The sequence below is a fragment of the Dermochelys coriacea genome, chromosome 7 (assembly GCF_009764565.3).
Source record: "Dermochelys coriacea isolate rDerCor1 chromosome 7, rDerCor1.pri.v4, whole genome shotgun sequence".
Classification (NCBI taxonomy): domain Eukaryota; kingdom Metazoa; phylum Chordata; order Testudines; family Dermochelyidae; genus Dermochelys; species Dermochelys coriacea.
In genome coordinates this window covers 72,908,797-72,920,809 of record NC_050074.1, presented here as the reverse complement: position 1 = coordinate 72,920,809, position 12,013 = coordinate 72,908,797, and the positions used below count along the sequence as shown (strand labels likewise).

The 12,013-nt window shown below is 40.0% G+C and overlaps 1 protein-coding gene across 1 annotated transcript in view; it reads left to right on the top strand.

The window, feature by feature from the left end:
* The first annotated feature begins 5,192 nt into the window (after positions 1-5,192).
* SNCG (synuclein gamma) overlaps positions 5,193-12,013 on the top strand; it is a 31,307-nt gene continuing 24,486 nt past the window's right edge. The window contains exons 1-2 of the mRNA XM_038410344.2: positions 5,193-5,604; positions 11,379-11,420. Of these exons, the coding sequence (XP_038266272.1) occupies positions 5,484-5,604; positions 11,379-11,420 (163 nt within the window). The 5' untranslated portion in view covers positions 5,193-5,483. The remainder of the gene's footprint in view (positions 5,605-11,378; positions 11,421-12,013) is intronic.

Sequence of the window (12,013 nt, the reverse complement as noted above, 5' to 3'; positions counted from 1 at the left end):
TGAGCTACAGCTCACTTCATCGGATGCATTTGGTGGAAAATGCATTTGGTGGAAAATTTTTTTTTCCACCAAATGCATCCGATGAAGTGAGCTGTAGCTCACGAAAGCTTATGCTCTAATAAATTTGTTAGTCTCTAAGGTGCCACAAGTACTCCTTTTCTTTTTGCGAATACAGACTAACACGGCTGCTACTCTGAAACATGGGGAAATAGTTTTACTTTGTGTAATGACCTATCCACTCCCAGTCTTTATTCAAGCCTAAATTAATTGTATCCAGTTTGCAAATTAATTCCAATTCAGCAGTATCTCATTGGAGTCTGTTTTTGAAGTTTTTTTGTTGAAGAATTGCTACTTTTAGGTCTGTAATTGAGTGACCAAAGAGATTGAAGTGTTCTCCAACTGGTTTTTGAATGTTATAATTCTTGACATCTGATTTGTGTCCATTTATTCTTTTACATAGAGACTGTCCGGTTTGGCCAATGTACATAGCAGAGGGGCATTGCTGGCACATGATGGCATAGATCACATTGGTAGATGTGCAGGGGAACGAGCCTCTGATAGTGTGGCTGATGTGATTAGGCCCTATGATGGTGTCCCCTGAATAGATATGTGGACACAGTTGGCAACGGGCTTTGTTGCAAGGATAGGTTCCTGGGTTAGTGGTTCCGTTGTGTGGTGTGTGGTTGCTGGTGAGTATTTGCTTCAGGTTGCAAACTGGATACAATTAATTTAGGCTTGAATAAAGACTGGGAGTGGATGGGTCATTACACAAAGTAAAACTATTTCCCCATTTTTATGCCCCCCCCCTCCGTTCCTTAGACATTCTTGTCAACTGCTAGAAATGGCCCACCTTGATTATCACTACAAAAGGCTCCCCCCCACGCTTTCCTGCTGGTAATAGACCACCTTACCTGATCACTCTTGTTACAGTATGTATGGTAACACCCATTGTTTCATGTTCTCTGTGTATATAAATCTGCCCACTGTATTTTCCACTGAATGAATCGATGAAGTGAGCTGTAGCTCACGAAAGCTTATGCTCAAATAAATTTGTTAGTCTCTAAGATGCCACAAGTACTCCTTTTCTTTTGGCAGATACAGACTAACATGGCTGCTACTCTGAAACCTATACCTAGCAAGGAAAATCTGACCCATTCTGGGCACCACCAAAAATTATACAAATCTGCCGCCCCTGCGTGGGTGAATACCATCTGGTTCTGGTGTCTTATTACTGTTTAGTTTATCAATTTTTTCTAAAACCTCCTCTAATGACACCTCAATCTGGGAGAGTTCCTCAGATTTGTCACTAAAAAGAATGGCTCAGCTTTGGGAATCTCTCTCACATCCTCAGCCATGAAGACCAATGAAATTCTTGGCAAAGAATTCATTTAGTTTCTCCACAATGGCCTTATCGTCCTTGAGGGCTCCTTTAGCATCTCAATCATCCAGTGGCCCCACTGGTTATTAGGCAGGTTTCCTGCTTCTGATGTACTTTAAAAAAATTGCAATTATTTTTTGAGTCTTTGGCTAGCTGTTCTTCAAATTCTTTTTTTGCCTTCCTAATTATATTTTTACACTTCATTTGCTAGAGTTTATGCTCCTTTCTAGTTTCCTCACTAGGATTTAACTTCCACTTTTTAAGGGATGCCTTTTTGTCTCTCACTGCTTCTTTGACTTTGTTTTGCCATGGGGGCACTTCTTTGGTTGTCTTACTATGTTTTTTAATTTGGAATATACATTTAAGTTGACCCTCTGTGTCTTTAAAAAATGTTTCCAAGCAGTTTGCAGGGATTTCACTTTTGGCACTGTACCTTTTAATTCCTGTTTAACTAACTTTCTCATTGTTGTGTAGTCCCCCTTTTTGAAATTAAATGCTAGTGTTGGGCCATTGTGGTATTTTCCCCACCACAGGGATGTAAAATTTAATTATATTATGGTCACTATTACCAAGCAGTCCAGCTATATTCACCTCTTGGACCAGATCACTTCGGACTAAATCAAGAATTGCCTCTCCTCTGTGGATTTCAGCACTAGCTGCTCCAAGAAGCAGTCATTTAAGGTGTCAAGAAACTTTATCTCTGCATCCTGTCCTGAGATGACATATCCAATCAATATGGGGATAGTTGAAATCCCCCAATATTATTGTGTTTTTTATTTTTATAGCTTTTCTAGGCTGCCTGAGCATTTCATAGACACTATCACCATACTGGTCAGGTGGTCGGTAATATATCCCTACTGCTATATTCTTATTATTAGAGCATGGAATTACTATCCATAGAGGTTCTATGGTACAGTTTGGTTCATTTAAGATTTTTACTTCATTTGATTCTACGCTTTTTCACATATAGTGCTATTCCCCTACCAGCACAACCTGTTCTATCTTTCCGATATATTTTATACCCTGGTATTACTGTGTCCCATTGATTATCCTCATTTCACCAAGTTTCTGTGATCCCTGTTATATCAATATCCTCATTCAATATGAGGCACTTTTGTTCACACATTTTATTATTCAGACTAGTATTTGGATATAAGCACTTAAAAAATTGTCACTTTTTAGCTGTCTGCCATTACATGATGTTGCCATCATATCTAACCTAAATCTCCCTTGCTGCAGATTAAGGCAATTACTTGTTATCCTACCTTCAGTGGGCATGAAGAATCACTGATTATCATCCTCTTTATAACAGCCCCTTAACATATTTGAAGATTTACCAAGCCTGTCCTCAGAGTTCTTTTCTCAAGACTAAACTAAACATACGCAGTTTTTTAAACCCTTCCTCATTGGTCAAGGTTTTCTAAACTTTTTATTTTTGGTACTCTTCTCTGAACTCTGGTTTGTCCACATCTTTCTTAAAGTGTGGTGCCCAGAACTGGATGCAGTACTCTATTCAGCATTGGCGATGCCTCAGGTAGAGTGGGACAATTCTCTCTAATGTCATACATACAACAATCATGTTAATACACCCCAAAACAATACTAGCCTTTTTTTGAAACTGCATCATACTGTTGATTCATGCTCAGTTTGCGATCCACTATAACCCCAGATCCTTTTCTGCAGTATTTCTGCTTAGTCAGTTATTTCCCATTTGTAGTTGTGCATTTGATTTTTTTCTTTGTAAGTCAAGTACTTTGCACTTGTCTATTGAATTTAATCTTTTTGATTGCAGACCAATTCTTCAATTTGTTAAGGCCATTTTGAATTCTAACCCCATCCTCCAAAGAGCCAGCAATCCCTCCCAGCTTGGTATCATCTGCAAATTGTATAAGCATACTCTCCAATTGACATGTATTACTTTATGAAGTACAGTGATTCCCTTGACCTCCCAACCTTTGCTTCCCTAACAACTGGAGGCCTTACTGGACTGAAGTGATATTTTCCAGAAGTGCAGACTCTGCATGTTGAAAGGATTGGACACATGCAAATAACTTTGGACTATGATCAGTCAAAGGAGATTTTGAAAGTTTGAAGAAGAGTCTATATTCACTTTGATCTCTGGCATTGGTGTCCACATCAATCAAAGCTTCAATAAGATGTGTGTCATTAATATATACATTTCCACCCTTATTATATCTCTCCAGGCTGGAGTCCGTGGTTTTGGACAGTCTTCCTTTGAATCTCTCGGTTATTTTTTCTCTTTTTTTATTGAACAACAGTTTGACTATTCATGAATTCACAATCTGTCAGAGGGTTGAATCCTATGAATGCATATGGAAATTGTATTTCATGTATCTTCATCAAGAACCACATGGGAGGGAAAGATTAAAAGTGCCTGGGTATTGTTTTCCAAATCAATATTCTTTTCAACCTCTTCCCTGTGAAAGGGGGAAAAACAATGCGGCAGTCTAGCTGTAAGAGAGAATTATCTGTGTGTCTGTGATTTTGTGACTGTCAAGATTTAGCTGTAGAGTCCCTCTACAATCATTCTATATCTAAACCTTCCACATTGAGCCTATGGTATGAGTGACTTATAAACCATTACAACTCATAAGATTGCAGTGTATTCTTTCCTTGACATAGCTAGGCCTCTCATTTAGCATTTGCTCTGTCTGATTTTAAAAAGCAGAGGTAGCCTGCAGCACTGAATATTCAGGGAATAATATTTTATAACATTTTATTTCCCGTGTAACATAATAGTAGAATAATAAATATGATTTGGCACTCAGCTTTCATGAGAGCAGCTGCTCAACACTTTTGATTGGGCTAGAAAATGGTATAACAGTTGCTGTCAAATCTAGTTACTTTGAATTATGATTTGTCAGTGAGACAATAGCTAACGTGGGTCACTCAGCACATAGAGCCCGATTCAGCAAAGCACTTAAATGTGTACCTAGCTTTAAGCACATGAGTAGCCCCATTTCAACTCAATGGGATTACTCACACACTTAAAATTAAGCACATGCTTTAGGGTTTTGCTGAACTGAGCCTTAATTTTGGAGGGGCTTTCAATGGAGCCTAAAAGATTTTTCACAATCCAATGTCAAATCAAAGGTTTAATTTCCCCAACAGTCCTCGCTACGCACGCATTTGATGTGAGTAATGATGCCTGTGTAAAAATGTTGCATCATTCTGCAGCAGCTGAGGAGAGCTGTGTCTACAGCAACACAAAGAGGTGAGTAGAAAATGTGTATGTCCACCCACCACACAACAAGGGTGTCTGTGAGTTTTCAGAAGTGAATAATTGTAAGCTGATGTGCAGCCAAACATAAATCACATAGCATGCCTTGTGGGGCTAACTTCAAACTCCACAAATACAGACATTCATCTGCTTTTTACCTGGGAATTAAGCTTTTGTAAATGGATTTTGTTTCGTCTTTCCACTGACGGCTACATAGGGATGTTTGTGGTACCCCTTTATTAGGGATGAGTTCTGGTAACTGCTAGCAAAAGACACCTGACCTTGTTTGTTTTGTTAGGAATACCAGCTATATCTATTTTTCAGCTTTGAGGAGCCTGCACTAGTTCCCATTTGCTCTCTCTACCATATCCTCAGAGATTTATGCTTTTAAAACACCAATTCCCTAGAGCTTGGTTGCTAAAAACCTCCCTCTCCAAATGAGAGCATCTGCAGAGTGTCCTTGAGTGAGAGAACTGCAGCGGATCTTAAAAGCTTTAATAATCTGGACATGCTCCAAAAAGTCCCTCAACCTACCTCCTTCTTTTCCCTCCCATCTTTCTTCCTATCCAAAACCTTGCCTTGAAGATCTATGTCATTAATATTTCAGCATCCGCTGTTCACAGGCATTGGCTACACTGCAGTGCATCTCATCAATAAGAGCTGGTAAAGGCTGTGTAGTTTACCACACTGCCTTCATCCAGAAGAAGAATAAGAGCAAAAGATAGCGAGAGACTAAGACACAGAGATACACTAAACAGCCACAGAAGGGTAAGATTGCGTAGTGAGGTCAGTGTGCATTGAGGTGCTTTTCACTATCATCCTTGTATCAGATCCTGCAGCTAGTACCAAAGCAAGCAATCAAAAATGGATGTCTTTAAGAAAGGTTTCTCCATTGCTAAAGAAGGTGTGGTGGCTGCAGCAGAAAAGACCAAACAGGGAGTGACTGAGGCTGCAGAGAAGACCAAAGAGGGTGTGATGTATGTAGGTAAGAGACAACTATTTTTAATATACAATTGAGCATGAAATGTAACATAAATTATCTTCCAGAAAGCAAGAAGTACTGGATAGTGGTTAAAACATGGGACTGAAAGGCAGGAGATCTGCATCCCATCTCCACCTCTGCCACAGTCTCACTGTGTAATCTTGGGGTGTCCAAACCTTCCATGCCTCAGTTTCCCCATCTGTAAAACAGAGATACTTACCTACTTCCCAGGGTTGGGGGAGGGAGACAGTCAGGATTGCTACATATGAATTAAGGCAGTGTTCAGAAAGCACTTTCAGATCCTCTGATGGAAGGTGCATATTACAATTATTATGTCCTCTTTGCTTTCAGGGTAGGTCACTTACTCTCCAAACATTTGACTACTGGCAATCTCTCCTTCACCTCCAAAGGTGCAGTGACTGAGGTTATTAAGGGCATACAGAGTGATTCTGTTTATTAAGTTAGGCTAGTGTGAATCACCTGTTTCCTCACCCTCATGTCATTTTATTCTGAGATCCTCTTCCTTATGCTCTATAACCCTTTACAGTCTCCATGCAAAAATCCTTTACTTGCTTTGCAAAGAGACAGTTATCAGTGTTGATTTGGGCATAAGCTTTCATGGGTAAAAACCCCACTTCTTCAGATGCCTGGAGTGAAAATTACAGATGAAGGCATAAGTATATATTGGCACATAAAGAGAAGGGACTTACCTTACCTTACCTCACTTGTAAGGTAATAGAAAAGTCTCTTGATTCCATTATCACTGCCTTATACCCAGAGTATCGCCACTTTAAAAACCTTACTGTAGTTACAGAGCTGCATTTTCAAAATTCAGTGGAATCAGAAACCGCATTTGTAGCAAATCTTCATCCCCAGATTTAGACAATTACTGATCTAGTACAGCTAATCCTGCCATTATCTAGCAATATATAACCAATTCACATTTTAATCTGAAGCTGAACCACAAGCTAAAGTTTAACATTACAGCATCTCTAAAAATAAGTAAATACAAATGATAAATACAACTTGACACCCAGCTGTCAGATGTGGGGATTGCTATTGTACCCAATTCCTTCTTCCTAGGTGATCAGAGCAAGGTCAGACCAGAATATTTAGCATTTTTATAAATATTTTCCCAAATATCATCCCAGGCCTTGGATTTGCTTTTTATTTTTGCTCAGTCATGAGACAAAGTGCGGAATGTTCTGCCATCATCTTATGTATTTAACCATTTCAAAAACTTTTTGAAAGCCTTCTTTTAAACCTAAATAGCTGAATGGCGAGTCCATTAGAGATTGACTTTGAGGAGCATGGATAATTTTTTAAATACATCAGGCAATTAAACATTTTTGTCAGTAGAGTATCACACAATGCATTATAAAAAAGATGGAGATCATTTTAAAATTTTAAAAATGCTCTCCATCTTTTTTATAATGCATTGTGTGATGCTTTGCTCATTAAGGGCCAGATCCTCTATGTGGTGAGTGCATACTGCATGCTAGAGCATGATTAGCCCTTTTCAGGGTACCCAGGATTTCACAGAATGGGGATGCTAAAATCCAGATAATTCAGATCTCTCAGAATTTGGTTTAAATGAGCAAAAGAGGTGGATGCCAGTTATGTGCATGTGTACCACCCATTATCGTTGCAGTGGCAAGAATCTGTTTGCCGTGCTACGCTCCCTAGCTATATGCCCATGAAAGGCTAATCAAAATGTCCAATTACATTAAAATGCTTGGTCAGTACTTTTCCCTCTTTCCATAACCTACTACAGTTAGGTTGCTGTTAAGACACTGCATGAAGGAATTTGAACTCTGACTCTGAATCTGCTGTGTAGTTGGAACCACTCAGAGATGTGAAAGTCTTTTCTGGGTGTCAGAAAAAGTATAGTAGTGGATGGGTGGATGGATGTCTTGTTTTGAGTCAACTTCTTACATAACTCTGCTAATGAATCAAAACCCAGCATTTCATTGCACTGATGGGATCTCTGAGTCCTCCTGAGGATTGCAGTTGACCAGACATCAGTACCAATATTGATGAGTCACTGCAGCTTGAGATAAAATGGCTAGTTCTGTGACATCTACTGCAGCATAAGTTTCCTGAAGCCTATAGGGTCATCATAGTTCTGCTGGTATCTTCACTCTGATCTCTGGGCCAGAAAGTTTCAATTCACAGCCCATGTCAATGCCTGGGGGTGGGGGTTCCACTATCCTGTGCTAACACTGCAATGCAGTTTGAGGTTGTAGGGTCTGCATTGGTAAGAGATGCTGCCATTACAGTCAGTCATTCAAATGGGGTCCTCTCTGCCTATGGATGTGGTTACCCAGGTGGGAAAGAAAGATCTCATGGCACTTTGTTCATGGCGCTGGGTTTCTTTTCAAATTCCCTCACTCAATAAAAACAAGTTCTCCTGTCCACGCTACTGCTGCCAATGAGACCATAATAGCTGCAGTGGATTCCTGCAGTTACTGCATTACCAGCAGCAACACTGGGCCAAATTCTTAGTTGGTGTAAATAGGTATAAATTCCAGTGAAGTTAATGGAACTATATCAATTTACACTAGCAGAGAATCTGATGCAATATTGAGTTGTAAGGCACACAGGAGTACAAGCAAGAGAGAAAGATCACAATCATAAACACAAACTTATATTCAGTATCAAATACTAGAAATACGAGATAATCCAATCCAGTAGCTCTCAATAAAGAATGCAGTTCTGGCATGCCCAAAATATCTGGTCTCATGCATCAGTCACAAGATACCCAAGGCATTGACCTTTACAGATGAAAAGACCAGATCTAATACCTCGTACAGGAGCTGTACATCCCCTGTCATGAGTTATTCCTGTCTGAATGCATGCCTGTCCTTAGTGCACAATGCTTCACTATCACTACAGTGTACCTATTTAAAATACAAAACTTCTTATTGGTGTCTCATTTCCCAATGGTAGATTTTCTATACAATATTCATTTCTTATTCCTTTTTGGCAGGGAAGGTATGAACCTGTGACTATATGCACACAAGCTGCAAGCAAAGGTTAAAAAGTAACTGCAACTTGACAGCTTCAATGGAATGCTTTTCAGTTCAACAGATACCCTTGCCAGCAAGTGACGTGCTGGAAGATTAGATTTCATAGAGTGCATTATGAGAGCTGAAGTCTGAGTCATTGGGTGTGGTCTTGAGTGCATTGAAAAGAATCTAACAAGCTGTGTACAAGCTGCAGTGCGAGGGGCTTTTTTGCTGCTGTTGCTTCTGCTTCGGTCTTTAATTGCATTCAGATATTTTTGTTTTCCCAGGTTCCCTCTTCTTAGGAATTATTTTCTATTAGAAAAAAGAAAAAAACCATCGCTATTTGTGAACAGTCCTGGCAAAAAACAAATGTAATGATTGAGATAAGAGTAACTCATTACAATTCTTGTTTTGGTTTGTTTGTTCACTGAAGTAATGCAAAGATAATGAATACATGAATTCAGCTAATTAAACCAGCTGATTTCCTTGATTTTTGGATATTTAAGAACTTACATTTTTATAAGCATTAAAGCAGAGCTATGTTTGAATGGCTGTCACTGGTGCATTGTAGGACAAATAAGCATTAAGCAGTGCTCTTTTGGAATGGTACTGCCTGATGCATTGGGTATTTGTAGGAATAATGAACATTTAAAGCAAGACTATATTAGAATAGAACTTGGTGCACTGGGCACATACTAGCGCCTCATTAATTATTGTGGGCATTTATGCAATGCAGACCTGTTCTGCTCACTGCTGTTTGCTATTACATGATTATAGAGAGTATTACAACCACCGTGCAATATTCCCTGGCTTTCGGGGACAGGCATATCATGCGTAATACCGTTAATCCATTCTGCTACATTAATAAAAAATTTATTCTCCTCTACATGACTGTACAGTCATTTAAGGGTGAAGTAGAATGTTAGGTTGTTAAGTAGTAGAGCATCTTCCTTATATTCGAGTCTAGATGACCTTAACAAACTTTACAAAAATGACTTGTTGTTTGTATGTAGTGCTATAACCGTGTCAGTCCCAGGATATTAGAGAGACAAGGTAGGTGAGGTAATATCTTGTATTAGACCAATTTCTGTTGGTAAAACGAGCTTTTGAGCTACACAGAGCTCTGTTATGTTTAACAGTACATTACAAATGTCAGTCAGACAGGAGAGAACTGGGCTGGGTTAGTTGTTATCACAGAAGCACACTTGTTCTGCCTTCCTTCTAGGCTTGTCATGAGTGCTGGGCATGGTCTGCAATTCATTTTCCCCAACAACAATTATTGAATCAGTGCTGCTGTAGCTAATGATCTGGGTGCTTTTGCATCACTATTTACAGTGTTTTGTAACTTGGCCATAAAAACTGTCCATTTTTATGACGTGTGTGGAAAAAGTAAAGAGAAGATTTGTGGATTTAAATGATTTTTAAGATGAAGACCCTGAAAAACGGTTTTAGGGAAAATTCATTATTAAAGTCAATGGAGTTACAATAGGGATGGTTTTTAACATGAAATTGAATCTAGCTATTGCAGAGGCTTCCAACCACTAGGGCAGTGGGTTTCAACCTGTGGTCTGCGGACCCCTGAGGGTCTGCAGATTATGTCTAAGATTTCCAAAGGGTTCTGCACTTTGATTTGAAATTTTGAAAAAAGGTTGAAAATCTCAGCACTAGGGGATGTCTACACTGCAGGGGGCGCGTGCTGCCCAGCCCAGGCAGGCAGACACATGCCAGCTCTGCTCAAGCTAGTGCACTAAAAATAGCAGTCTGGACATTGCTACATAGATGGCAGATGGGGTTCGCACCCCAAACTCATAACCAGGGGACTGGGCAGGCTTGTACACCGGTGGCTAGCTAGCGCCCTGCCATGCTGCAATGGCCACACTACTATTCTTAGTGCACTAGCTTGAGCAGAGATAGCGTGTTCGCTTCCCCGGGCTAAGAGGCACGCTCCAAGCTACAGTGTAAACATACTGTAAGTGATCTGACATACTGTGCATGCTACAGTACACCAATACAATGAGGTCTGTTGAGCAAGTAGTTTCAGGCTTAAAAGAAAACTGCAATTATTTGTTGTTGTTCCTTAGGAGCCAGTCCCCTCAACTCCCATTGACTTCAATACCTCACAACATTGGGCTGCTAAATACATTATATATTCTTTACTGTGAAAATAAATAAATATTTTTTAGAAATACCTGCGCTGTCATCACCACCATGACAGTGACTGGCAACCTGTCTCTCTCTGAGCCCAATTCTGTACTCCTTACATATTAAAAACTTCCACTGACTGTATGAAATCAGGGCCTTAACAAGTGCTGAGCCTGGACCTCCTGCTGGGAAGTAGGGGAAGAGACAGGAAATGTAGCTCAGTGTTTGAAAGCATGAAAAAAGCAGACTTTTGGCATTTCTTTACGGTAAGTTCTTTTTTGGTTTCTTTTGCATAATTGGTTAATCTAATATGGGTTTAACTGCACTGTTAAATGAACCAGTTTTTCATTGTAAAGATATTACTGAAGGGTGTAAAAGGTGCATGTTAATTGTCCAGGCACCTCCAAATAATACATATGCCAGTAAAACTAACTGGAGCTATCCAGCTTCAACGGAAAAGCTCCCATGGACTTCAGTGAGAGTAGGATTTGGCCCTTATTGAGAACTACTCCAGGACCCTGCATCTTAGGACCACACCCTATCAGAACTCAAGTGGTCTGCATGCAGAAACCAGAGAGGTCTTCCCATAGGGGATGATGTTGATGGAGCCTATGTTTCCTTTTCCAGGTACCAAAACCAAGGAGGGGGTTGTGCACGGCGTGAGTTCAGGTAAGAGCACAGTCCCTACAGATTTGTGTAAATCGATAGCTCACTGTTGTAAAAATGGATAAGAATATAATTCCGACTGATATGAAGCACAAGGAGTTTTCTTTTACACTTTAGAAGCCCAAGTACCGTGGTTCCCAGAATGATTCTTTGGTGATGGAAATGCTCTGCATGCTGGGATTCCTAAACCAAGTAACACAGGAAAGGCCTCACAGAGGCCTCAATATTCTGCTCAGCATGTCCGAGAGTAAGAGTGTTCTGCTGCTGGATGGGTCAAGGAGGCTTATCATTGGGCAGTGTTGTAGGTTGGGGCAATTTTCAGTGCTGGAAGCAGTTTCATCAGTAGATCTAGTCAGAAAAATTCCGACAAAACATTTTTTCAACAGACTTTGCAGAATCATTTAAATCAAAATATTCTGTGAAGACAGTTTGATTTTTATAACATTAGTTTGGAAACCTGCTTGGTTTTCTCCCAGCTCACCCACCCAACTCCTTGGCAGCCTGCCTGGCAGGCTGTCTTAGAGTTTATGACCCCACGACATCCAGCGTCCTTGGCTCCATGGCTGCTGACCAGATGGACTGCACTCTTACTTTCA